Source organism: Salmo salar, chromosome ssa02 (genome assembly GCF_905237065.1).
Source record: "Salmo salar chromosome ssa02, Ssal_v3.1, whole genome shotgun sequence".
NCBI lineage: Eukaryota > Metazoa > Chordata > Actinopteri > Salmoniformes > Salmonidae > Salmo > Salmo salar.
Genome location: NC_059443.1, coordinates 41,155,110 through 41,180,796, shown reverse-complemented (window position 1 = coordinate 41,180,796; position 25,687 = coordinate 41,155,110). Strand labels below are relative to the sequence as shown.

The 25,687-nt window shown below is 40.3% G+C and overlaps 1 protein-coding gene across 1 annotated transcript in view; it reads left to right on the top strand.

Moving 5' to 3' along the window:
- The window catches only part of LOC106583195 (glutamate receptor ionotropic, kainate 3), a 126,793-nt gene that overhangs the window by 51,702 nt on the left and 49,404 nt on the right, over positions 1-25,687 (top strand). The window contains exons 2-6 of the mRNA XM_014167105.2: positions 16,456-16,629; positions 17,054-17,311; positions 17,632-17,813; positions 21,455-21,508; positions 24,850-25,020. Of these exons, the coding sequence (XP_014022580.1) occupies positions 16,456-16,629; positions 17,054-17,311; positions 17,632-17,813; positions 21,455-21,508; positions 24,850-25,020 (839 nt within the window). The remainder of the gene's footprint in view (positions 1-16,455; positions 16,630-17,053; positions 17,312-17,631; positions 17,814-21,454; positions 21,509-24,849; positions 25,021-25,687) is intronic.

Below are 25,687 nucleotides of genomic sequence, written 5' to 3'. Positions count from 1 at the left end.
TAATAACTACTGTTGGTTGAGGGTATATTGGCTAAAGGTGTTTTAGATACTGTAGCTGATATTTGTTAAGAATGTCAAATTGAGATGATTGAAGTGAAATGTTATATATAGCAGACCGTTGCTAAGTGTCCCTTGGCTTATCGCCAGGTTCCCCGCCTCTAGAAAAACTAGAAGAGGAGTCTTTTATGACTGCAGGGAATAATCTTGCTCCCCAATAACACCAGAAAGGGAGGAGAGGATGTAAAAAGGAAGGGAAAAAAAGAGTCTTGAACTTGAATTGAGATTTTGTGATTGGTTCTGTTCCAGGGGAAGTGAAGGCGATCCGACAGAGCGCACTTAATTTCCATTTTAGTGTCTAGCTGTCCCAGAAACTAGCCAGAGGTGTCCCCAAACGATGTTCCCCCGCACCTCTCCCTCATTTGTCTAAATTAACTTTGCACGGTGTGTGGTCCTCGCCCATAATATCTGGGCCAGTTTTATATTTAGCCCTGTCCGCAAGCACCTTGAAAACAGGGTAACCTAGTCTCCTCGAACGCCATCGACGATGTAGCACGAAACTTTCCTCTCTTCCCCATAGAGCTGCACATGGCTACATTTTAACACCTTTGACAAAAACCTGTTGTAAAGCAGTAATAAAGACTTCCTATACTCAATGTTTTATTTTTCAGTTTTGCACTTAAACATTTATAGAATGTCTCAATGTTTCAAAGTAAGACAAGTGATCATAAAACAAAACTTCCTTCGGTCTTTTATTACCGCTTTTGGCAACAGAAACTCATTTCAGTGTTTGTGGGAAGATTATAGCTCTGTCACGAGAGTTTTATACACAGCTACGAAACAGAATCTTCTGTTCTCATTTTGTTACGCCGTAAAAACAACAGAACCAGGGTAAAACTGCCTAAGCTAATCATGTGGAGTCCATAAACAATGGCAACCCTTTCCCTTGACTCCCTTCATATGGAATTTGAGGTGGCACTATCCACAGGTCTAAACACAACCTCGATATTAATTGCATCCTTAGTTGTAAAAATCTATGTCAATTACAGCAGCCTAAGTCGTTGTGACCCGCAGTAGATATCTAACCTTGTGATCTATGTTTTAGAGGTTCATTTTGCAGTGGTTGGAGAGACGCGTGGAATTAAAAGCCCCTTTCAAGTACCAATAATGAAAATGAAGACACAAAGCCCCTAAGCTACCAATTGACCTGTCGTATAGAATTATGCACATAAAAATATACTGCTGCACAGTTCCGTTGTTGAAAGCTATTAATCTTCTCAACACCTCCTCCCCGTCACACTCAGTCAGCTTTTAAGCTGCTATTTCCCTGACCCTGTTCGTTTAGTTACTTGTCAGGCACTTTACATTGTGAGGATACGAAGAAACGAAATGCAAAGCCATTGTTTTGTGAAAAAGGATTATAATTACTCAGTATTTGTGATAATTGTCCGTTTTCATGTAGGTGCTGACCTAGTGTAGGCTATGTCACTTAGATGTATTTAATTTGACAGTTTTTATGTATGCGTTTTCTCTAGGTTGACATTGCAGGCAGTGTTTAGGGAGAATTTTTATGTGCAATGCCTGATGTGCACTGGGAAGAGAAAAAGTGATGGTTTGGCAGTGTGTCGCAGTGTTTCGTGTGGGGCAAAGTGTTGCATGTCAACCTGCTGCAGTGGTGGCAGCTGGGATGTTTACAGAGCTCGTTCTCCATGCTCGCCTGGCTCATGTTACTTATGAAGGAAACCGCTAGGGTACAAAGATTTCAATCTTTGATTTTCTCTCTCTCTCTCTCTCTCTCTCTCTCTCTCTGAAAAACAATGGCATCATTAGAAACAGAAACCGTTTTTGTCTCTCTGATGCAGAGAGAGTGGCTTTCTCCTGCTGCGAGCCACCTTTGTGTCCTGCAGTGAAAAGATGCCAAGGCTGTGGGTACTGGTTCTTCACTGCCACCGTATGTGGACAAAAGAGGGTGGTGGTGGGTATAGTGAAGGGGGTGGCGGGTGCTCTGGGCCCCCATCCACCTGGCTTTAGTTACCATTGTCCCTTGTTCTGGCACTGTCTTTGATTGGACACGCGGGGGGGGGGGGGGTTGTTGGAACACATTTACCTCAGTGTTAACAATGGAACTTAATGGAGAGGAGGAGACGGGGTGTTTGTATCTTGCATGGTGGTGGTAGACGGTCCATTGGAGGTGTGCTTCGTATTGGGCTGCTGTGCAGAGAGGGATTTATGGTCCATAAAAAAGGCAGCTGTGTCTACTCTATACACACACCATTATATTAATCAATACTCTCTCACCCCTCTGGGATGTCCCAGAGCCCTGGTTGTAAGGGACTGTATGCTATTTATAATGAGGGATACCTTGAGAAAATCTGACCCTCTGAAATGAAAATGTACATACCCCAAATAATAATTAAAACATCAAGTGTAATACGATATGCCTATCGTTTACTCTCCCCCCTAGGACAGACCAGAGTCTTAGATATGCAGTTTTAGAAACTGTTCTTCGTTTTGTAAGCGTTAAATGGCAAAGTAGCCACAAGGTTGTGAAAGGATTAGAATCAAAGCACTGCATGAATCTATCATCTTATTTGCAGTCCGAGAAATAAATTGGCTTTTATAAACCATTTCATGTAATTCTACATAATTTTACATGACTGAAATAATCAGAATCTTTTTTAATATCACAATAGAGCTTGAAAATGAATGAGTGCATGCTGAAGCACCGGAGACGTTTTGATTTCTATACAGGCTATTGTTAAAAAAAGATTATAGAGTTGCTAAAGTTGTCTATCAACTGTAAAAACATAGCGCAACAGAACCAGTTTCAACGGAAGTATCTGATCATCAATACTTTTTCATGTGGGGAAACTATGATTTTCTAAATGTATTATATTTTATTCATGATATTGTTGTAACAAAATAGATTTCTGTTGACTGTGATTAGGGCAATGTCTAGTTCACCTCTTGAGCCTCAAATGAAAGACTGGCCGAACGCTGTAGAATGACTGTGTATCCTAAGGCATTTTTTTTCATTATTATATAATTCTAAGTAATTCATTTTTTTACGTCATTTTATACAGCCTAAATGCAACATTTATAGGCATGTTGTTGAAATGCTGAGTGTTCGTGCTAGCCTGTAGCATGTCACAAATGCTTCACAATTGATTTCTTAAATGGCAGGCTATAGCCTTGAAATGATAATAATGTAGTCAAAGTAATTCATTTTCATTCCTTCTTTGGCTACCTGGCTTGCTCCTGACTGATTTAGATGTCATATGTTGTTTAATAGCCTGTTGTAATGTGGAACATCAATTGACAGTGACAGAATCTCACATTACTTCCGAAGCAAAGTAATTTTTTTTGTCTCCTCAGCTATAGAAGGTTGTAGAGAAGCCTCTGAATGTCTTAAAGACAATCCAAAGATCACGTCTTTCCCCGGTATTTTAAAGCTTGTTTCCTGTGGACTAAAGCGTCGTTATAGATCGATTATATCAGGGATGGGCAGCTTTGATGGGGTGAGGGACCCCCAAAAAAATGGAACTCATCATGAAGGGCTGCAGTGGCTCGTGGGTCTGCGTACCCAGATCTAATTTCCTACAATTCTACACATTTTGCCGTAGGGTGGAGGCAAAGGTTTGCCGTTTTTTATGCGAGAACTGAGGATCAATGGTCCCCACCCTGGTCGGTAATTCGATCTTGCTTACTAGAAGTTATATAGCTGGCCGGTAGACTAATTTATCAATCAAAAAAATGATTTTAAAATGTTTTGCTGACATGGACTAATTGAGTGATTGCTGATGAACAACCAAATTTCGAAATTTCACCTTAAGTTAGCTGGCTAGCCAGTTCAAATAATGACCATATCATATAGCTGACAATGTCTTAACTTTATTCATTATTACAGGAAAATACATTCACAATAAACTCACAAGATCATTATTTACAAGTTAATGGCCAGCTAATTATAGAAAATAGCATACTGTGTTGTATGTGACGAAATAAAAGCAGGACATTCTACCGGAGAATTTTAGAACATGGACACTGTCTTGTTGGCCTAACGATTTATCCTAATTTGACTTTGGTGCAGGTCATTCTTCACATTACCGTCTCTGGTAAACACACACTATATCATATAAAATCTAAGTTTATTTGTCACATGCACAGCATACAGAAGGTGTAAACAGTACAGTAAAATGGTCTTTTGTTTAGACATTTGCTAGCTAGCTAAACAATGAACCATAATCCCAACTCATAACGTTACTGCCCTGCATGAAACTGCAGGTAGCTAAAGTTAACCAATTAGGTTCAGTGTTAGCTAGCTAGCTAACATTAGGCTATAACTAGCAATGCAAATGGCTCTGAGATACAAATAATATTACTACATAGCTCATACACGCAACGTTAGCTAGTGAGCCAGTCAGCTAATGTTAGCTAGCTAGCTAACAGTACACTTTAACTTGCAATGAAAAATACTTTCTAACAAAATTAGAAATGTATAATATCTGAAAATGTAGCTAATTAGTCTCTCTTACCGGTATACATGGATGAATGCTTCTACCTCTCTATCACGGATGCCATGGTTGCCCTTAGTTTAAATATGTAATCCGGAGACAGGTGTTTAATACAACAGCCTTCTGTTTGTTCTTTTTTCGACTCCCTCTGCATATTTGTAATCAAACACCAGAATTTCTCCATCTTCTTAGATATCATACTCTGCTTCCACCGGGCATTCCACTGATTTCAAAACTCGGCCCTCCAGAAAGTGGAGAGCATTAGAAACACTTTTGCAGTTCTTCATGATATCTTTCAAAAATGTTAGAAAAGGCTGACCTACACATACTGAGCAGCTCATGTTATAGACAGAAGCGTGCTACATGGCAGACCAATCCGAACTCATCTCTCGGCATGTCCTGCCCATCTATTATCTCATCCAATCATGGCAAGCGGGAAGGTTCCTGTCTTTTTCTACAAGGCTCGTAATTTAACAATTGTATTCGTATTTACAGATGGCATACACGTTTGTTATTAAGGCACATGAAAGTGCAAATGTTCCAGCAGGCATTTCTGACAAAAAACGCAATTTGATAAAAAATAAATGTTTATGTTCAAATGGCGCTCGTGTGAAGTAGTGACGCGCGATATACAGCTAGTTTCCTGAAACAAGTCACATTTACTGTCAGCTTTCAGCTACCACTTCCTAATGCAATGTGCTGAAGGAGCTGTCTCCTTGCCTTTGGAAAAACCCTAGGGTCATATTCATTACAGCAAAACATTTGCATGTTTCTTGTTGGACTAGTTAAGATAGAGTGAAACTGGGAGGTACTGTCTCGTAAAAGTCCAATTTCAGTAGAAAATCATTTCTGTATAACAATTAAGTACCGTACTTTGATTGTTTTCAATTAAAATGGTAAAAAATAAACAGAAATAACTTCTTAGCAAAAAGGCAATTTCTCAAGCAATCATTTTTCAGGGACTGTCTGGGAGTGGTCTGAGTGGGGAGGGGAAAATTGGCAGAAAAGTTTGGATCCCTCTTTCTATTGGTCTATTAACCTGTTGGGTCTAGGGGGCAGCATTTGCACGTCTGGATAAAAAAAATGTACCCGATTTAATCTGGTTACTAATCCTACCCAGTAACTAGAATATGCATATACTTATTATATATGGATAGAAAACACTCTAAAGTTTCCAAAACTGTTTGAATGGTGTCTGTGAGTATAACAGAACTCATTTGGCAGGCAAAACCCTGAGACATTTTCTGACAGGAAGTGGATACCTGATGTGTTGTATTGACTTTAAACCTATCCCATTGAAAAACACAGGGGTTTAGGAATATTTTGGCACTTCCTATTGCTTCCACTAGATGTCACCAGCCTTTACAAAGTGTTTTGAGTCTTCTGGAGGGAGATCTGACCGAACAAGAGCCATGGAACGGTGATGTCCCATTAGACACCTGGCGCGCTACTTCATGTTGGGTACCCTCGTTCCAATACGTTATAAAAGGCTATGCATTCGTCCACCTTGAATATTATTCATGTTCTGGTTAAAAAAGGCCCTAATGATTTATGCTATACAACGTTTGACATGTTTGAACGAACGGAAATATATTTTTTCCCCTCGTTCATGACGAGAAGTCCGGCTGGCTTACATCATGTGCTAACGAGACGGAGATTTTTGGACATAAATGATGAGCTTTTTTGAACAAAACTACATTCGTTATGGACCTGTGATACCTGGAAGTGACATCTGATGAAGAGAATCAAAGGTAATGGATTATTTACATAGTATTTTCGATTTTAGATCTCCCCAACATGACGTCTAGTCTGTATCGCAACGCGTATTTTTCTGGGCACAGTGCTCAGATTATTGCAAAGTGTGATTTCCCAGTAAGGTTATTTTTAAATCTGGCAAGTTGATTGCGTTCAAAAGATGTAAATCTATAATTCTTTAAATGACAATATAATATTTTACCAATGTTTTCTAATTTTAATTATTTAATTTGTGACGCTGACTTGACTGCCGGTTATTGGAGGGAAACGATTTCCTCAACATCAATGCCATAGTAAAACGCTGTTTTTGTATATAAATATGAACTTGATAGAACTAAAAATGCATGCATTGTCTAACATAATGTCCTAGGAGTGTCATCTGATGGAGATTGTAAAAGGTTAGTGTATCATTTTAGCTGGTTTTATGGTTTTGGTGACCCTGTCTTTGACTTGACAAAACATTACACACAACTCTTGTAAATGTACTGTCCTAACATACTCTAAATTTATGCTTTCGCCGTAAAACCTTTTTGAAATCGTAAAACGTGGTTAGATTAAGGAGATGTTTATCTTTCAAATGGTGTAACATAGTTGTATTTTTGAAAAATTTGAATTTTGACATTTATTTGGATTCAAATTTGCCGCTCTTGAAATGCACCTGCTGTTGATGGAGTGCACCACAGGTGGCACGCTAGCGTCCCACCTAGCCCCAAGAGGTTAAACGAATTTACCACATTGTGATCTCCCCAGGCAGGCCAAAACTCCAGAACTTTTCAAACGGCTCTTATACTAAAACAGGGTTCCCCAAGTGGCGGGTTGTTTTCTGAGCATGTTGGACATAAAAGACTGTAAAAAGGAAATCAGCTCCAAGTGATTTTAATTTAAGAAATCTGTTCTCAAGTATTCCCACGCATAATAGAGAGACTGGTGATCGTATGCAAATGTAAGCAAGGTTTGAAATGATTATGTTTTAGTCAAACATATCTGTTTGGGCTTCTTGCTGTCAATTTGCAGTCTACGAGTTATTTGTAATTGTGTTCCGGCCCCCGACCATCCTCTACAGAAAAACATCGGCCTGTGGCTGAATCTAGTTGATGATCCATGCACTAAAAGGTTGTTATCATAATTTTCACAATTTCACAGTATTATTCCAACCTCATAGTGTGGAAATATATATAAAACACAGTAGAATATTTTTTGACTCCTCTGGGCTGCTCTCTTTCTTCAGTCCGGTTCCTACTGAGAGAACGCCCCTCATCCTCATAATTCGGACCGAGGTGCCCTATGCGAAGTCGAGTGCAGGCTCCTGACCTTGACAGATTATCCGGTGTGGATGTTTGAGAACGATAATGAGATCAAAACACAGCCACGTTAAGCTGGGAAAGAGAGGGAGGGAGAAAGTGAGAGAGGGTGGCGAGAGAGGAGGAGAAGAGAAGGAGAAGAGGGAGTAAACGATAGCTGCGATAAATTGCAGAAGCAGAACCACTTGAGCATAAAATTAGATTTTACAAATGTGTTCGTTTCCTGACAGGCCTGTGACGAAGGAGATATCACAACATTATAAGGTTGCAAGAGTATTACTATCAGTTAGTGTTGGGCCAGTAACTTAAAGGTTGCTGGTTCGAATACCTGAGCCGAAATTGTGAAAAATTTGTCGATGTGTATATTCAATATAGACCGAGTCAAAAAAAGGTGGTCTATCTTAATTAAAACCCCTTTTCTCATTATGGACTTAAAGATTAGATGGGGCCAAATTAAATGTATTATGATGATATAAGATGCTTTGTAAAAATGTCCCCCATTACAAAGCATTCATTTGAGTGCTGTTGCAGAATCAGGGTACAGACAGTGAAGACAGTGAGAAGTTAAACAAGATTTAATCTCATGGGTGAACAGGATATTAGGGCAAATTTTCAACAGCAGTCACATCAGTCCCTTTATGGTCGTTCCAATACAAAGACAAATGATTTTCCCTATATTCCTGGGAGAGGTGTATTGTTGTCCTCTAGGTAGGAATCATATTGATTCCTGTACTCCTATCAGTATCCATTTCATGACAGATGTAATAATGAAAGTCTTCCACTTCACTAAGAGTAATGCATTACATTACCCAACCTAGCCAATCAGAACTGTGTCTGTGGGCCTCAACCATAGTCAACTGGTATCATATGGTCAAGTAATTGTTTTAAGACTAACGAATGATATGCATTTCCACATTTTGTGGAGGTTGTTTGGGGAATTGAAGTTGTGTGCTGAGTAATCTTGTTGTTTTTTTTAGTTTTTTTTAGATCTGAAGACTTATATAGGTCCCAGAGCTAACACCTAGACTTTAGCTCAGTGGTTTGATATAAGGTCATTTACATTAACAACTTATGCAGATGACTATACAAATGTAGAACAACTCTGTAATTCCAACAGATGGATAGATGTGAGCAGGAACATTTGTTTGTTATGGTATTAGTGATTCTGAGGGGTAGTTAATGCATCGTTAAACCATTAAAACATTACTGAAGATTGAGTGCTTGCATTCAGATGATGAATGGGTACAGTTGACAAAAACAGAATAGCGACTGTACAATCAATTTAAAAATGAACTCTCATTTGGATAAGAAGATCAAATGTGCAGTTGTGGGTACGTTTAAACAATGTATTCCGTGAATTGGAAATCATTGCAAGCTTTCTGATGCCTCATAAAGTCTTTCAGCTCTCTAAACAGCACATGAGTTGCACTTTCTACTCAGATCCCGTCACTGCCACCAAATGTCATACCAAATAGCTGGCTATTGAAAGAGTTAGTGTGTGTTACATGTCATTAAAGAGGAACATATTACAGCTAAAATCTGTTCTATTATCCAAACCTACAGTGTTTTGCAGGTGCTTTGTGACGGTCATTGTTTGCTTGCATCTTTTCTCTCATTGTATCGCAAAGTGCTTTCACAGATCCAGGGAGCAGGGAAGCTATTCACAGGCAGATTGGGAATCCTACCAGAGAAAAAAAGTACAAAGGAGCTACACTCAGAAATTCAATGGGCTAGCATACCTTTATCCAAGAGCAAAATTATATTGTGTTATTGTTTAGCCTTGGCATGGTTCTGTCTGGCAGTATGGTGAATGTGAATAAGCACAATGTGTGGTAGGCTATATTGGAAGGAGGGTTTATAGAGAAACCAGTACAGTGTGGACCTGCTATTTCCTCTCCCAATTTTACTCCTAGCAGATTTTCTTGCTCTAGCCAAGCTACTAATTAGATCTACAGTAACCAACAAACAGATTTAAGACCACAGCTTTGTTATTTATGTGATATACAGAGTATTAAGATGAGCATTTCTCTGAATGTTCCCATTTATTTTTCATTGTGATTTGGTAAAAATCAGACATACTCAGATGGAATCCTCAGGACTAGGGTTGCAAAATTCCGGGAAAAGTCAATAAATTCTGTGAAATCCTGGTTAGACGGGTCTAGATTTCCTGCTTATTCCCTCCTGATTCTGGGAATCCCACAACCAGGATTTGGGGAAAACTAGGGAATTTATTGAACCTTCCCGGAATTGTGCAACCCTACTCATTGACACAGATGTAGATTTACAGTATTAGAGAGGTTTGCTTCATGTTTAGCAGGACTGACAAGAGGCAAGAACTGGATGGATAATTCAAACACAAATGTCAATTGTACAACACAAAACAAGTCAATTGTAGTCTTAAGTGGAATATAACAACAACATTATTATGTTTACCCTCACCCCAACAGGTATCAGAATTATACATAAACCAGGTCAACAGTGTTACAATGTTTTGCCTCGGAAGCAAAAGTGGACACAACTAGAATGGACCTGTGTTTGCTATAATTGATGCAGTGTTGCGGTGTGAAATGTTTTTTTTTAGGATCTGACCTTGTGTCTAGTGCTTTGTTTTATTGAATTTCATGGTATTGCACACATACGCCTCACGAAGGGGTTCAGGACACGTACTATAGCTTTACATTACGCAAGGTTATGTAATGTCAAACTTTTCTTTATAAGGCCATAGTTTAGGCTCGTGCTTTTTCTCACACACAGCTGTTCATTTGTTTTATTTAGAGTGAACTATTGTAGCTTTTAAATGCAGCTGATTTCCCAAAATGTTCACGAGAGACAAATTATGAAAATAGGGAGCTGCAATTAGATGCCTGTCATTTAGCATCAGGCTACAACCCAAGAGATGAATTAAGGGCCTTTGTGAGGCAGACTAAGAAGAGTCAACGTGTTAATCTGAAGCCCATTGACTGAGGTTCACAAGAACAAATTCCAAATCTAAAGTTGCATCTCAATTTGTGTTTACCCTGTCATAAATTGCATTACATTGCCTAACCGAGAGTGCTTATTTTCTGTGTAACTATCGTTCAATAATAATATGCCCCTTTTGTTTATTAGTGTGGATATTGTGGTATCAAAACTGAGCTGCTTATTCCTCATTATTTGATGCGTCTGGAAATTCCTAACACATTAAAGCCTAGGCATTGTGCTTATGACAGGATTGTGAAAAAGGATGATGCAAATTATCCCTGGATTTCTTCCCAAGGAGCAGGTCTCCCTGTTTATTACATTTGTAAAAGTGCTTTCGAGCAATGCACATTTTATCCTCTTAACAGTCAAATTAGTATATACTCCAGAAATTACTTAATGTAGTAATCACATCCCCTTGGAATCAAAGGAGGTTTCACAGTCATAAAAAGTGTATGGTGTCCATATGAGGACAGCCTCAAAGTTATGTGACTCTGAGGCTGTCCTAATATGGACACTGTTGTAGTGTAATGGGCTTGGTTTCTTCCGTTTCCACTGCAAATACAGTACCTTCAGAAAGTATTCACACTCCTTGACTTTTTCCACATTTTGATGATGTTACTGCCTGAATTTAAAATGGATTAAATTGAGATATTGTGTCACTGGTTTACACGCAATACCCCATAATGTCAAAGTGGAATTATGTTTTTCAAAATTGTACAACTTAAATACAAATTCAAAGCTGAATTGTATTGAGTCAATAAGTATTCAAACCTTTTGTTATGGCAAACTGTAACGATCGTCAAAAGGAGTAGACCAAGGTGCAGCGTGTCGAGTGCTCATGATGAATACTTTATTTTAACTCAGAACACTATACAAACCAAACTAACAACGGAAAAACGAACGTCACGTTATGCAGGCTACTAAGCTATGCAAAAACGAGATCCCACAAACCCAGGTGGAAAAAAACCCTACTTAAGTATGATCTCCAATTAGAGACATGAGGACCAGCTGCCTCTAATTGGAGATCATCCCCCCCAAAAAAACATAGAAATACCAAAACTAGAACCTAACAACATAGACATAGAAAACATAGAATAAACCCCCCTGTCACGCCCTGACCTACTCTACCATAGAAAATAACAGCTTACCATGGTCAGGACGTGACACAAACCTAAATAAGGAGTAAAAGTGTGCTTAATAATACGTTGCATGGACTCACTCTGTGTGCAATAATAATGATTAACATGATTTTTTAAAATACTATCCCATCTCTGTACCTAACACATACACGTCCCTTGTAGAGGCACAGATTCAACCACAAAGACCAGGGCATCTATTAGTAGATGGGGGAAAATATACATTAAATATCCATTTGAGCATGACAAAGTTATTAATAACACTTTGGACGGTGTATTAATAGACACTGTCACTACAAAAATACAGACACCCTTCCTAACTCAGTTGCCGGAGAGGAAGGAAACCGGCCAGGGATTTCACCAATGGTGATTTTAAAAGAGTTACAGAGTTGATTGGCTGTGATAGGAGGTTACTGAGAATGGATAAATGACATTGCAGATACTCCACAATACTAACATAAATACAGAGTGAAATGAAGGAAGCCTGTACAGAATAATAATCCAAAATATGCATCCTGTTTGTAATAGAAATTAACTTTGTCCTGAATTTAAAGCATTATGTTTGGGGCAAATACAACACAACACATCAAGTACCACCCTTCATATTTTCAAGCATGGTGGTGGCTGCATCATGTTATGGTTATCATCAGCAAGGACTAGGTTTTTCTTTTAATAATACAAATAAACGGAAAAGAGCTAAGCACAGGCAAAATCCAAGAGCAACTTGGTTATGTCTTCTTTCCAACAGACAATGGGAGACAAATTCCTACTTTTCAGCAGGACAATTGCATAAAAAACAAGGTGAAATATACACTGGAGTTGCTTACCAAGAACATTCCTGAGTGTCCTAGTTACAGTTTTGAAAATGTATTGCAAGACTTGAAAATGGCTTTCTAGCTATGATCAACAACTAACTCAACAGAGCTTGAATAATCTTTTTAAGAATTATGGGCAAATATTGTACAATACAGGTGTGCAAAGCTCTTAGAGACTTACCCAGAAAGACTCACAGCTGTAATCACTGCCAAAGGGTCCTGGACTTCCTGACGGGCCGCCCCCAGGTGGTGAGGGTAGGTAACAACATCTCCACCCCACTGATCCTCAACACTTGGGACCCACAAGGGTGCGTTCTCAGCCCTCTCCTGTACTCCCTGTTCACCCATGACTGCGTGGCCATGCACGCCTCCAACTCAATCATCAAGTTTGCAGATGTCACTCGAGTGGTAGGCTTGATTACCAACAACGACGAGACGGCCTACAGGGAGGAGATGAGGGCCGTCGGAGTCTGGTGTCAGGAAAATAACCTCACACTCAATGTCAACAAAAGAAAGGAGACAGCAGAGGGAGCAGCCCCCTATCTACATCGACAGGACAGTAGTGGAGAAGGTGGAAAGTTTTAAGTTCCTTGGCGTACACATCACGGACAAACTGAAATGGTCCACCCACACAGACAGCATGGTGAAGAGGCGCAGCAGCGCCTCAACCTCAGGAGGCTGAAGAAATTTGGCTTGTCACCAAAAACACACAAACTTTTACAGATGCACAGTTGAGAGCATCCTGTCGGGCTGTATCACCGCCTGGTACGGCAACTGCTCCGCACACAACCGTAAGGCTCTCCAAAGGGTAGTGAGGTCTGCACAACGCATCACCGGGGGCAAACTACCTGCCCTCCAGGACATCTACACCACCCGATGTCACAGGAAGGCCAAAATATCATCAAGGACAACAACCACTCGAGCCACTACCTGTTCACCCCGCTATCATCCAGAAGGCGAGATCAGTACAGGTGCATCAAAGCGGGGACCGAGAGACTGAAAAACAGCTTCTTATCTCAAGGCCATCAGACTTTTAAACAGCCATCACTAACATTGAGTGGCTGCTGCCAACATACTGACTCATCTCTAGCCACTTTAATATTGACAAATTGATGTAATAAATGTATCACTAGCCACTTTAAATAAGGCCACTTTATATAATGTTTACATACCCTACATTACTCATCTCATATGTATATACTGTACTCTATACCATCTACTGCATCTTGCCTATGCTGTTCGGCCATCGCTCATTCATATATTTTTATGTACATATTCTTATTCATTCCTTTACACTTGTGTGTGTATAAGATAGTTGTGAAATTGTTAGGTTAGATTACTTGTTAGATATTACTGCATGGTCGGAACTAGAAGCACAAGCATTATGCTACACTTGCATTAACATCTGCTAACCATATTTATGTGACCAATAAGATTTGAGGTGATTCGAACATGTATTCACAGAGGGTGTTTAATACTTATCTAATCATGATATAGTAGGGGTTTATTTTCCAATAATATTTATTTTTTATCCCACTTTGTAACGCAACAACATGTGGAAAACAACAAGGGGTGTGAATTCTTTCTGAAGGCACTGTAGCAGCAGAGGTCTGTGATTCCGTTGACCACTTGCAGTGGCTTGTTGGAAGGTATCAGTAGACCAAAGGTGCTGATTCTGTCTCCAGACAAAACACAGAAATATTGATGGGAAGGTGTATCGATCAGAGCCAAGTTTTTGGTCAGTTTTTTTTCTGCCTTATTCTGATACAGTTGAAGTCAGAAGTTTACATACACTTAGGTTGGAGTAATTAAAACTTGTTTTTCAACCACTCCACACATTTCCTGTTAACAAACTATAGTTTTGGCAAGTCGGTTAGGGCATCTACTTTGTGCATGACACAAGTAATTTTTCCAACAATTGTTTAAAGTCAGATTATTTCACTTATAATTCAATGTATCACAATTCCAGTAGGTCAGAAGTTTACATATACTAAGTTGACTATGCCTTTAAACAGCTTGGAAAATTCCAGAAAATGTGGTCATGGCTTTAGAAGCTTCTGTTAGGCTAATTGACATCATTTGAGTCAATTGGAGGTGTACCTGTGGATGTATTTCATGGCCTACCTTCAAACTCAGTGCCTCTTTGCTTGACATCATGGCAAAATCAAAAGAAATCAGCCAAGACCTCAGAAAAAAAATTGTCGACTGCCCCAAGTCAGGTTCATCCTTGGGAGCAATTTCCAAATGCCTGAAGGTACCATGTTCATCTGTACAAACAATAGTATGCAAGTATAAACACCATGGGACCACACAGCCATCATACCGCTCAGGAAGGAGACGCGTTCTGTCTCCTAGAGATGAACGTACTTTGGTATGAAAAGTGCAAATAAATCCCAGAACAACAGCAAAGGACCTTGTGAAGATGCTGGAGGAAACGGGTACAAAAGTATCATTATCCACAGTAAATTGAGTCCTATATCGACATAACTTGAAAGGCCGCTCAGCAAGGAAGAAGCCATTGCTCCAAAACCGCCATACAAAAGCCAGACTATGGTTTGCAACTGCACATGGGGACATAGATTGTACTTTTTGGAGAAATGATCTGGTCTGATGAAACACAAATAGAACTGTTTGGCCATAATGAGCATCGTTATGTTTGGAGGAAAAAGGGGGAGGCTTGCAAGCCGAAGAACACCAATCCAACCGTGAAGCACGGAGGTGGCAGCATCATGTTGTGGGGGTGCTTTGCTGCAGGAGGGACTGGTGCACTTCACAAATAGATGGCATCATGTGGATGGAAAATTATGTGGATATATTGAAGCAATATCTCAAGACATCAGTCAGGATGTTAAAGCTTGATTGCAATTGGGTCTTCCAAATGGACAATGACCCCAAGCATACTTCCAAAGTTGTGGCAAAATGGCTTAAGGACAACAAAGTCAAGGTATTGGAGTGACCATCACAAAGCCCTGACCTCAATGCTATAGAAAATGTGTGTGACTAAGCGTGTGTGAGCAAAGAGGCCTACAAACCTGACTGATTTACACCAGCTCTGTCAGGAGGAATGGGCCAAAATTAACTTATTGTGGGAAGCTTGTGGAAGGCTACCCGAAAAATTTGGCCCAAGTTAAACAATTTAAAGGCAATGCTACCAAATACTAATTGAGTGTATTTAAACTTCTGACCCACTGGGTATGTGATGAAAGAAATAAAAGCTGAAATAAATCATTCTCTCAACTATTATTCTGACATTTCACATTCTTAAAATAAAGTGGTAATCCTAACTGACCTAAGACAGGGAATTTTTACTAGGATTAAATGTCAGAAATTGTGAAAAACTGAGTTTAAATGTATTTGGCTGAGGTGTATGTAAACTTCCAACTTCAACTCTACATGCACACTCATGTTGTTTAAGTTTCTAGATATACTCCAATTGGTGTTTTTAAATAAAAAGAAGAAAAAGTTGATCATATTTAATTTGATTATTTTTTTACATGGAAACTTATGCTCCTCATATCTAACTGGTACAATACGGCAATACCAAGGGCCCTAAATTCAACATGCTAAATTTAGGGATAGTAATAGTGATTTAATTCAATATTTTCTATTATACCTGAGTAGTCTAGTACCTACTCCAAGTTATCTTATCCACCTGTGTTTTAAAGTGAACTAAAAGGACAATGGAGTAGAGAAGAAGCTGAGCTCCTGTTCTGTTGGAGCCATTTTCACTCTCCTCACTCTCTTCCATTACTGCAGCAGATATCAAAGCTGCTGTTGGTATTCACAGCATTCCCTGAAATGGAGTGTGGCTTTCTGTCTGTTTACAGAGCAAATCTAATGCCGGCTCTAATGTACACAATCTAGTCCACTGCCAGTGTTTAGTGCAAAACCCCTTAAGAATTTTGGCAGTAGTTTCAGACAACTCTGTTCCAGACCAGTTGGCCTTGAGCTAATGTGACTGTCTCCTTTTTCTCAGGGGGGATTTTCGAACAAACAGAGGGACCGGTGCCGCTCGTCAGCCCAGAGGAGCTTGCCTTTAAATTTGCAGTGAACAACATCAACAGAAACAGGACTTTATTGCCCAACACGACGTTAACGTACGACATACAGAGGATTAATATCTACGACAGTTTTGAAGCGTCAAGAAAAGGTGAGTGACATGCACTTTGTTTGCCCAGGGATTGTGGCCAATGGCCACGCTGTGGAATGGATGGAAGCAAGGCGATTGGATGACAGCAGACCATAACAAACCAACCTAAAGGTTTATTGCAAGTCTTTCTGGCAAGGGGTTTCATTGTCAAACTCATAGTGCATTATTATATACCTGGCTGTTATAGATTTTTAATAGTGGTATTTTGTTTGATGTTAGTTCATTAACTGCACTCTGAAACCAGGATTTATTCTAGGAGACATATAAGTCTACAACAATTTTGCTTTGTAGTGACAAAACCATTATCCATATAGATTTTTTTTAATAATTCACCAAATACATTATTCAGCTCACTTGTTGAACATCATGAGATGATATGGTGTCTTTCCTAGAGTTAACTCTCTCTCTGTTCTTGCCATTCTAGCCTGTGACCAACTGTCTTTAGGTGTAGTGGCAATATTTGGGCCGTCACATAGCTCGTCCTCAAATGCCGTCCAGTCCATCTGCAATGCGTTGGAAGTGCCACACATCCAGGTGCGATGGAAACATCACCCTATGGACAACAGGGACACATTTTATGCCAACCTGTACCCGGATTACTCTTCTCTCAGCTACGGCATCTTGGATTTGGTGCAGTTCCTGAAGTGGAAAACAGCCACAGTTGTATACGATGACAGTACAGGTGGGAGTATGACGTTTTCTTACCAATGGGTGGGGTGAGTTTCTCGAAAGCTTCGTAGTACTAAGATCAGCTTAAGTCCAATCGTAGCGATACAAAGCTTTCCGGAAACTTAGGATTTGTAAAACTCTACAGTATATACTTTTGAATTGTGATACTTTTGTCTGATAAATGTGATATGTGTAAGATCAACCACCAAACAACTAAATTACACTTTACAAGAAGCAAAATATTAATTTTCTTAAATGTTCTTGATATGTGTGTGTTGACAGTTGAATGATATTGTGCGTGGCTGTTAGCTTTCTGATGTTTGTTTCCTAAAGGTCTTATTAGACTACAGGAACTGATAATGGCCCCCTCCAGGTATAACATCAGGCTAAAGATTCGCCAGCTCCCTCTTGATGGTGAGGACACCAGGCCTCTCCTCAAGGAGATGAAGAGAGGACGGGAGTTTCGCATTATTTTCGACTGCAGCCACGAAATGGCTGCACAGATCCTTAAACAGGTGAGAACCTCACTGGCACTGCCTGACACTGTTCAGAGCTGACATAATTTAACTGATCAAAGCTACAGTGAGGGAAAAAAGTATTTGATCCCCTGCTGATTTTGTACGTTTGCCCACTGACAAAGAAATTATCAGTCTATAATTTAATGGTAGGTTTATTTGAACAGTGAGAGACAGAATAACAACAAAAAAATCCAGAAAAATGCATGTCAAAAATGTTATACATTTATTTGCATTTTAATGAGGGAAATAAGTATTTGACTCCTCTGCAAAACATTACTTAGTACTTGGTGGCAAAACCCTTATTGGCAATCACAGAGGTCAGACGTTTCTTGTAGTTGGCCACCAGATTTGCACACATCACAGGAGGGATTTTGTCCCACTCCTCTTTGCAGATCTTCTCCAAGTCATTAAGGTTTCGAGGCTGACATTTGGCAACTCGAACCTTCAGCTCCCTCCACAGATTTTCTATGGGATTAAGGCCTGGAGACTGGCTAGGCGACTCCAGGACCTTAATGTCCTTCTTCTTGAGCCACTCCTTTGTTGCCTTGGCCATGTATTTTGGGTCATTGTCATGCTGGAATACCCATCCACGACCCATTTTCAATGCCCTAGCTGAGGGAAGGAGGTTCTCACCCATACATGGCCCCGTCCATCGTCCCTTTGATGCAGTGAAGTTGTCCTGTCCCCTTAGCAGAAAAACACCCCCAAAGAATAATGTTTCCACCTCCATGTTTGATGGTGGGGATGGTGTTCTTGGGGTCATAGGCAGCATTCCTCCTACTCCAAACACAGCGAGTTGAGTTGATGCCAAAGAGCTCCATTTTGGTCTCATCTGACCACAACACTTTCACCCAGTTGTCCTCTGAATCATTCAGATGTTCATTGGCAAACTTCAGACGGGCATGTATATGTGCTTTCTTGAGCAGGGGGACCTTGCGGGTGCTGCAGGATTTCAGTCCTTCATGGCGTAGTGTGTTACCAATTGTTTTCTTGGTGACTATGGTCCCAGCTGCCTTGAGATCATTGACAAGATCCTCCCGTGTATTTCTGGGCTGATTCCTCACCGTTCTCATGATCATTGCAACTCCACGAGGTGAGATCTTGCATAGAGCCTCAGGCCGAGGGAGATTGACAGTTCTTTTGTGTTTCTTCCATTTGCGAATAATCGCACCAACTGTTGTCACCTTCTCACCAAGCTGCTTGGCGATGGCCTTGTAGCCCAGTCCAGCCTTGTGTAGGTCTACAATCTTGTCCCTGACATCCTTGGAGAGCTCTTTGTTCTTGCCCATGGTGGAGAGTTTGGAATCTAATTGATTGATTGCTTCTGTGGACAGGTGTCTTTTATACAGGTAACAAACTGAGATTGGGAGCACTCCCTTTAAGAGTGTGCTCCTAATCTCAGCTCGTTACCTGTATAAAAGACAGCTGGGAGCCAGAAATCTTTCTGATTGAGAGGGGGTCAAATACTTATTTCCCTCATTAAAATGCAAATCAATTTATAACATTTTTGACATACGTTTTTCTGTATTTTTTTGTTGTTATTCTGTCTCTCACTGTTCAAATAAACCTACCATTAAAATTACCGGCTGATCATTTCTTTGTCAGTGGGCAAACGTACAAAATCAGCAGGGGATCAAATACTTTTTTCCCTCACTGTATAGACAATATCAAATTCATATTCTGCGTTGACATACATTCTGGAATTGGGCTTATTATAAAGCGGTAATATTGTCTTAGAAAAAAATGGTACTGCTTTTTTGGAAAACGGTATTGCAACAGTGTCAAAATTGAGTTATGTAAATCTGTTTTTCAAAGTAAATATGATGTGTTTTGCTGTGCTTATTTTGGTTGCCATGATATTTATTGTCTTTTACACTACAGATGAAATGCTGTTATTTGACGTTCTAACTCACACACCAGGAACACTTTGTTGATTTTAATATTGATATTGAAGCACATACTGTGGTTTCTGATGAAAATTGCCGAACTTGGCTCATGTATCTTCCACTGTAATCTGCGCAGAGTGGTTACAGATGCATATCAGACCAATAAACTGCAAAATATAGACCGTCACAGATTTATCGCTTACAGTATGTGGTAAGGAGACATGTCTTCTTGAGGCAAAGAATGGCTTTCGAAGAACGTAATCCAAATGCATTTTGACATAAGTAGTTCAGTTTATGTTTGATGTTGTAAAAATGTGTTGATGGTTGAAACAAAATAATATATTCAAAAGATTGCTGGCCTTATGCGTCATTCCCCTTCTGTTAGATATGACTCTTCTGAGGACGAAGAGATATTCAGCAACTCTTGGTAGGATAATGGAGGTTGCGTCAAAAATGTATCTTGTATTTATAAAGCCCTCTGTAAAAATAGACATGTATAACACTATTCCCTACGTTTGAACTTTGATATGGAGTTTGCTGATAGTCCCTGGCCTCCCCACAATGTCCTGCTCTCTACCTGTCTGTCTGCACTCTGTAGCCTGTCTGGCGTTCTCACCTAAAAACAACCTCCCCTCGTCAGTTCATATCCCCCCTCCAGGTGTAGAGAAAATAAATGAAAAACATGGCAGGACCAGACCTTTCTGTCTGGACCTGTCCCAGAGCTATATCCCAGGTGTCTCTTAAAAAGCACTGACCCCTTTAGCGACGGTTCCATCCTGGTAGTACTTTTTGTCACGTTTCTTTAAGTGGCTCGGCCACCGGGGGAGAGAGAGACAGATGGAGGCCAATGAAATGAGGTTGATGAGGATGTAGTAGAGTCAGGTGAGGGACCCAAAACACACAGATCTTAATGTGACTTTGAAATTGCAGGTTATATATAAAAAAAAAATCATATGCTCTACTCCCAGCCATTTAATGAAAATTAAAGGTGGGTGCTATACTTTCCATAGGCAGGTATTCATCCAACAATAGCAGAGATACTATATCAAAAAATTGTCATGCGTTGGAAATAATTTTTCCCTTCTGACATATAGTATTGATAGTGTCATTAATTTTCTTTGTAGTCGGTAGGTGCGGTAAATGGAGAAGAGACTTCCACTTCCAAAAAACACAGCGACTTATTTGCATAACCTTGGGTATTCTTCACAACAGATGGTACAATTAAACAGGAAACACTGCTGCCATGGGAACATAGAGGATTTGAATGTAGATTGAGTGAAACAAGTGGTAGTCGTGATGGGGGGATGGTGCAATAGGAGGAACAGATTACTGCACACTTCTTTGATTGAAGGCCCCCTTTCTCCAGGGAGGGAGTCACGTGATCAGAACAATTGCAAACCCTTTAAATGCATGGTGTCGAAAAAGCCCTCAGGCAGCGTAGAATCACAACTTGCTTTTACTTTATTATCCAAGGGTCACATGTGGCGCCATAATTGCAACAAAAACAGCATCACGAACTTGGCAACGACGACACACAGCGATGGTCAATACACTCATTAAGACCTGTGGCTTTTCTCCCATTGCTCCTGAACAGCTTCGATGGTGTTCGCCGTTTGTTTGCCAATGTTTGTTTTGACTGTGGATATTGATTGCAAATTACCCCAGCGTGACACAGTGACCTTCTTCATTGTCTTGTCTCTCCATTCCTCTCTCTTCCTTTCCTCCTCATCTCTCCCTCTCTCTCCCCTACAGGCCCAGACAATGGGAATGATGACAGAGTACTACCACTACATCTTCACCACTCTGGTAATTTACAATGCTTGCTAATGCAAATCGAGTCAAATTTTCCCCCCCATCTCCCCGCCATTAGATTGTTTTGATGAATGCCGCTTAATTGCCGATGGGGGTTTGGATCCGGTACACAATACCAATTTTGTTTGACTAACTGGCAGCGTAATGGAGTCTTCAATAATCCGCCACCTGTAAACACTTCTATCACTGTTAAAGTCAACAGAAGTCTTTGAAAAGGTAGCACAAAGGCAACAGATTGGAAGTAGATGATGGAGAATGCCGTTTGAGAGTTTGATTGAGGAAACATATTCATGCAGATAACCTACAATGAATCTTGAGGGAAGGTAGATTACTGATTAGGCCCATTGTGTATTATGTCAGATTATTTTGGACATCATACCCCATTGTGAGACATAACGTTAGTGTTTTGATTGTAGAACATGTACAAGCATTTTTCAGTTAGTGCAGCCTTGTCCTTTCCACCCTTTTGAGTGCTGTAGTCTAATGGCCCCTTTTAGCTAGATGTCATTTTGTTCAGAATAAGCACAGGTGTTTACATTAAAAAAATATATATATATTTGAGTCACACCACAATTCGAGTAAGACTTTGGCTCAGGACATTTTGTTCAAGGGTTATACTGTATATGCACATCCTGTGTCCTTTCATCAACAAACTATTCCTAGTTCCACCTTGAATATCCTCTACTGCCATATTGAATTTGGAGGACGTCAGAAACACTAACTCACAGTACAGAAACACATTAATAGGAGACGACGACCTCCCTCGGGTGTGTTATTGGGTCCTGTGCCCAGTCTGTTCACTGCTCCCAGCAGAGTACAAGGCTGGGCAGCACAGATTGAATCTTTCTGTCTGGTGACAAAAGGACAGGGCAGGATTAATACAGTGGTCCCCATGGTGATGGTGCTGTATGTGTTCCTATTGGACAGAACTCTTTCTTTCTCTCTCTCTCTCGCTATCTGTCTCTATCTCTCTCACACACACTCACACGCTCGCAAACACGCGCTCACACTGGGGATCAGGAGGATGGGGGCTAGACAGGCCCTAGCATGATGGACTTGGCCAGTCTGTTTTGATAAGACAATATGACATACAGGGCTGGGTGTGATGCGTGTCATCTTTCATGCTCAGCAGCATGGCAACGGCATCGTTCTGCCATGCGTCATCATTTGTGTAGGCCTATCCCAACAAACGTTTTAATAGTACCCAAAGCTGTGTCTGTCACACTGTGTAGGTCTCAACCAAGTGTGAGAGAAACTGGTTGAGTTATTGACGGTCGAGTAATTCAAATATGATATAAAATATACAGATACGCATTTTAGCTTAGTATCTATTTTAAATAACAGTCGCCTGACTTGAGTGCTGCACTGCAGCTACTGTACATAAAATTTCTCAAAACATAGGATTTCTTAATAGAATGATATGGGACCGCTAGATTTCGGGGTGGCAGGTACCCTAGTGATTAGAGCATTGGGCCAGTAACCAAAAGCTTGCTGGATCGAATCCCTGAGCTGACAAGCTAAAAATCTGTTGTTCTGCCCCTGAACAAGGCAGTTAACCCACTGTCGTCATTGTAAATAACAATTTGTTCTTAAATGACTTCTTAAATAAAAAAGCAGTCATACTGACGGTCATGCCATTTCAAAGATTCTACCTGAAATGATGAATACATATAGGGCAACAATATTCCTCTTGATAATGTTCATGTTTATCATCCTGTGGACACCCAATTATTAGAGCGTGAACAGGTAATACCAGAATGGTAGTAGGGTAATATAGCAGCAGCCTTGTCCTCTGAAATGAGGCTGTCATGGCTTCAGCCCTTTACACCCTACAGGGTTATCTCCAAGAATCTGTGCTGAGAACCTTCCTTTACTTCCTGTATTAGTGTATTGTCAGTGATATGGAGCGTTCTGAAAGTACCACTGTATGTGTGCTACTGTATATAGTCTAATGTTGATTGACAACTGCAGAGTTTTCAGAATTTCAGAGTTTTCCCAGTCAAGTAACTGAATTCAAAGTTTAATGCAACTCTCATAAATGTTGCACGTTTAGTTCGAATCCATTACCTGCTGGTATTTTATAGGGTATTTTATACTTCGCAATGGTTGACATTGCCCTCAACAACTCACAATCTTCTAATGGCTGTTTGAATGTGTGCTTGAGTTCTACGATAATTTACAACATCACAACGTCTTGTCAGAACAGATTCTTTTTAAGGAACTTGTATGTTTCGTAATAAACCTGGTGCACATAACCTGAAGAAAATGGTTTCCCACAAATGGCATTTAGTACAACAGGGATTTTTTCTGATCCTCCATGGTAAAACATTTAGTGCCATATGAACCCTACTGCTTGTGGAGAGAAAAAAATAAACATTTTCTGTATCTGGAGGCAAGCGGTCTTCAGCGTGTGTCTTACACGCTCCCGTTCCCCCAGCACTAACCCCACAGGGTGCTAATGAAATATCTATTATGTTCCTCCAAATGTCTTTTCCGAGGCCCCGTGGCACATTCCAACACGATATGTGTCGACATGTGACTTCACACTTGAGCCGGGATGGCTGCCCTAGAAAAAGAGAAATCTGTGTTTGCTTATGGGTTGCGGAGTGACTGTAGCGGCTGCATTATTAATTGGATTCAGCAGATGAAGTGGTTCCCCTTTCAGGCGATGAACGTCGTCTGCCTCATTTACTCAGGGAATATTTAGGATAAGCCACAGCGGCAGAGCACAAAGTAAAAGGTCATGCCTTCAGGTTTTACTTCTGCACAACAACCAGCTAACACAAACCTTAGAGACATAATAAAAGAATCAAAGCACAGTTTTACCTGGTCCCTCTGTATCATGGTAATTCGCATTAAAGGGTTTAGTTTATACTTGCAGTTGGGGTTGTGTATAGTCATGAAGGTTCAAGTTGAATTACATTGGAGGAAGTCAATTTGTAATGCCATGTTAAGGTCAACCTTTCAACATGGTTTCCATCTAGTAGTTTAAGTGAACCTACCTACCATACCAAAATGTCTCTGTGAATGAGACTTAGTGAATGGTTTTAACCACACTGAGAGAGACTGACACCAAAGTCTTGTGTTTGGTTTCATTGACTGAGGCACACACCACTCGAAACACCAGACCCTTATCCTCCTGACGGCTCAAAGCTCAGTCCTTTATTTCACTTCAATATATCTCCCATTTACCACCCTCTCTATCCCCTCTTTTTATGGGAGCACAAAGAGGCTTCTCTAAAGGCTTCTCTAGCAGTAACAATGAGGCCCCAATCCCAGCCGTCTAAAGCTGAACAAGATCATCTACTCTTTGTTTCATCCCTCTCTTTCTGAAGGACCTCATGGCTATCGACCTGGAGCCCTACCGTTTCTGCGGCGTCAACATGACCGGCTTCCGCATCCTCAACGTGGACAACCCTCAGGTGGCGTCCATTGTTGAGAAGTGGTCCCAAGAGAGGCAGATACCTCCCAAGCCCGACTCGGGTCTCCTGGAGGGGATCATGACGGTATGCTTTTGGTCTTCTGTTGTGGAACTCTGAGGCTGATAATATGCTAAAATCAGCATGAAAGACATCATATTGATATCTATATACTGGGTGTCTTTCACCAGCCCTGCTCTCAAAATGTTATGTCAATAACAACATTTCGGAAGAACATGCATAGAACATTATAGTCCCATCTGTCATATTACCACTATATTACCACTATTAGTAACAGTATTACTACTATTACTACTACTGCTACGTACCACCAATGATGCTAATAATTATGACAGTGGTGATACTATTAGGTCCTATTATCATCATAATGTCAGATAAGAAGCGCTTGGAAGCAGGAGGGTCACAGTCTACTAAATTCTGAACTGCTTCATTCAATGTATTCAGGGGAGTTCATAATCATTCTCAAATCCCATCACAATGGTCTAAATCCAATAATCACAAATCCCATCCCTGATATTCCAATAAAGCCTCCTTTTACGCTCTAACTTAATAAGCGAGCATCGCTAATGGGAGATAAAGAGTTATACATGCGCGTGGTATATTCAACATGAATATTATATTGTTGCAATTCCTCGTTGTTTGTTTATCTATTCCTGAAATTTGACTGGGGTTCTGATACACCCACACGGCACTCTCACAGGTCTCATTATTTCTGTATGGAGAAGGAGGGGTT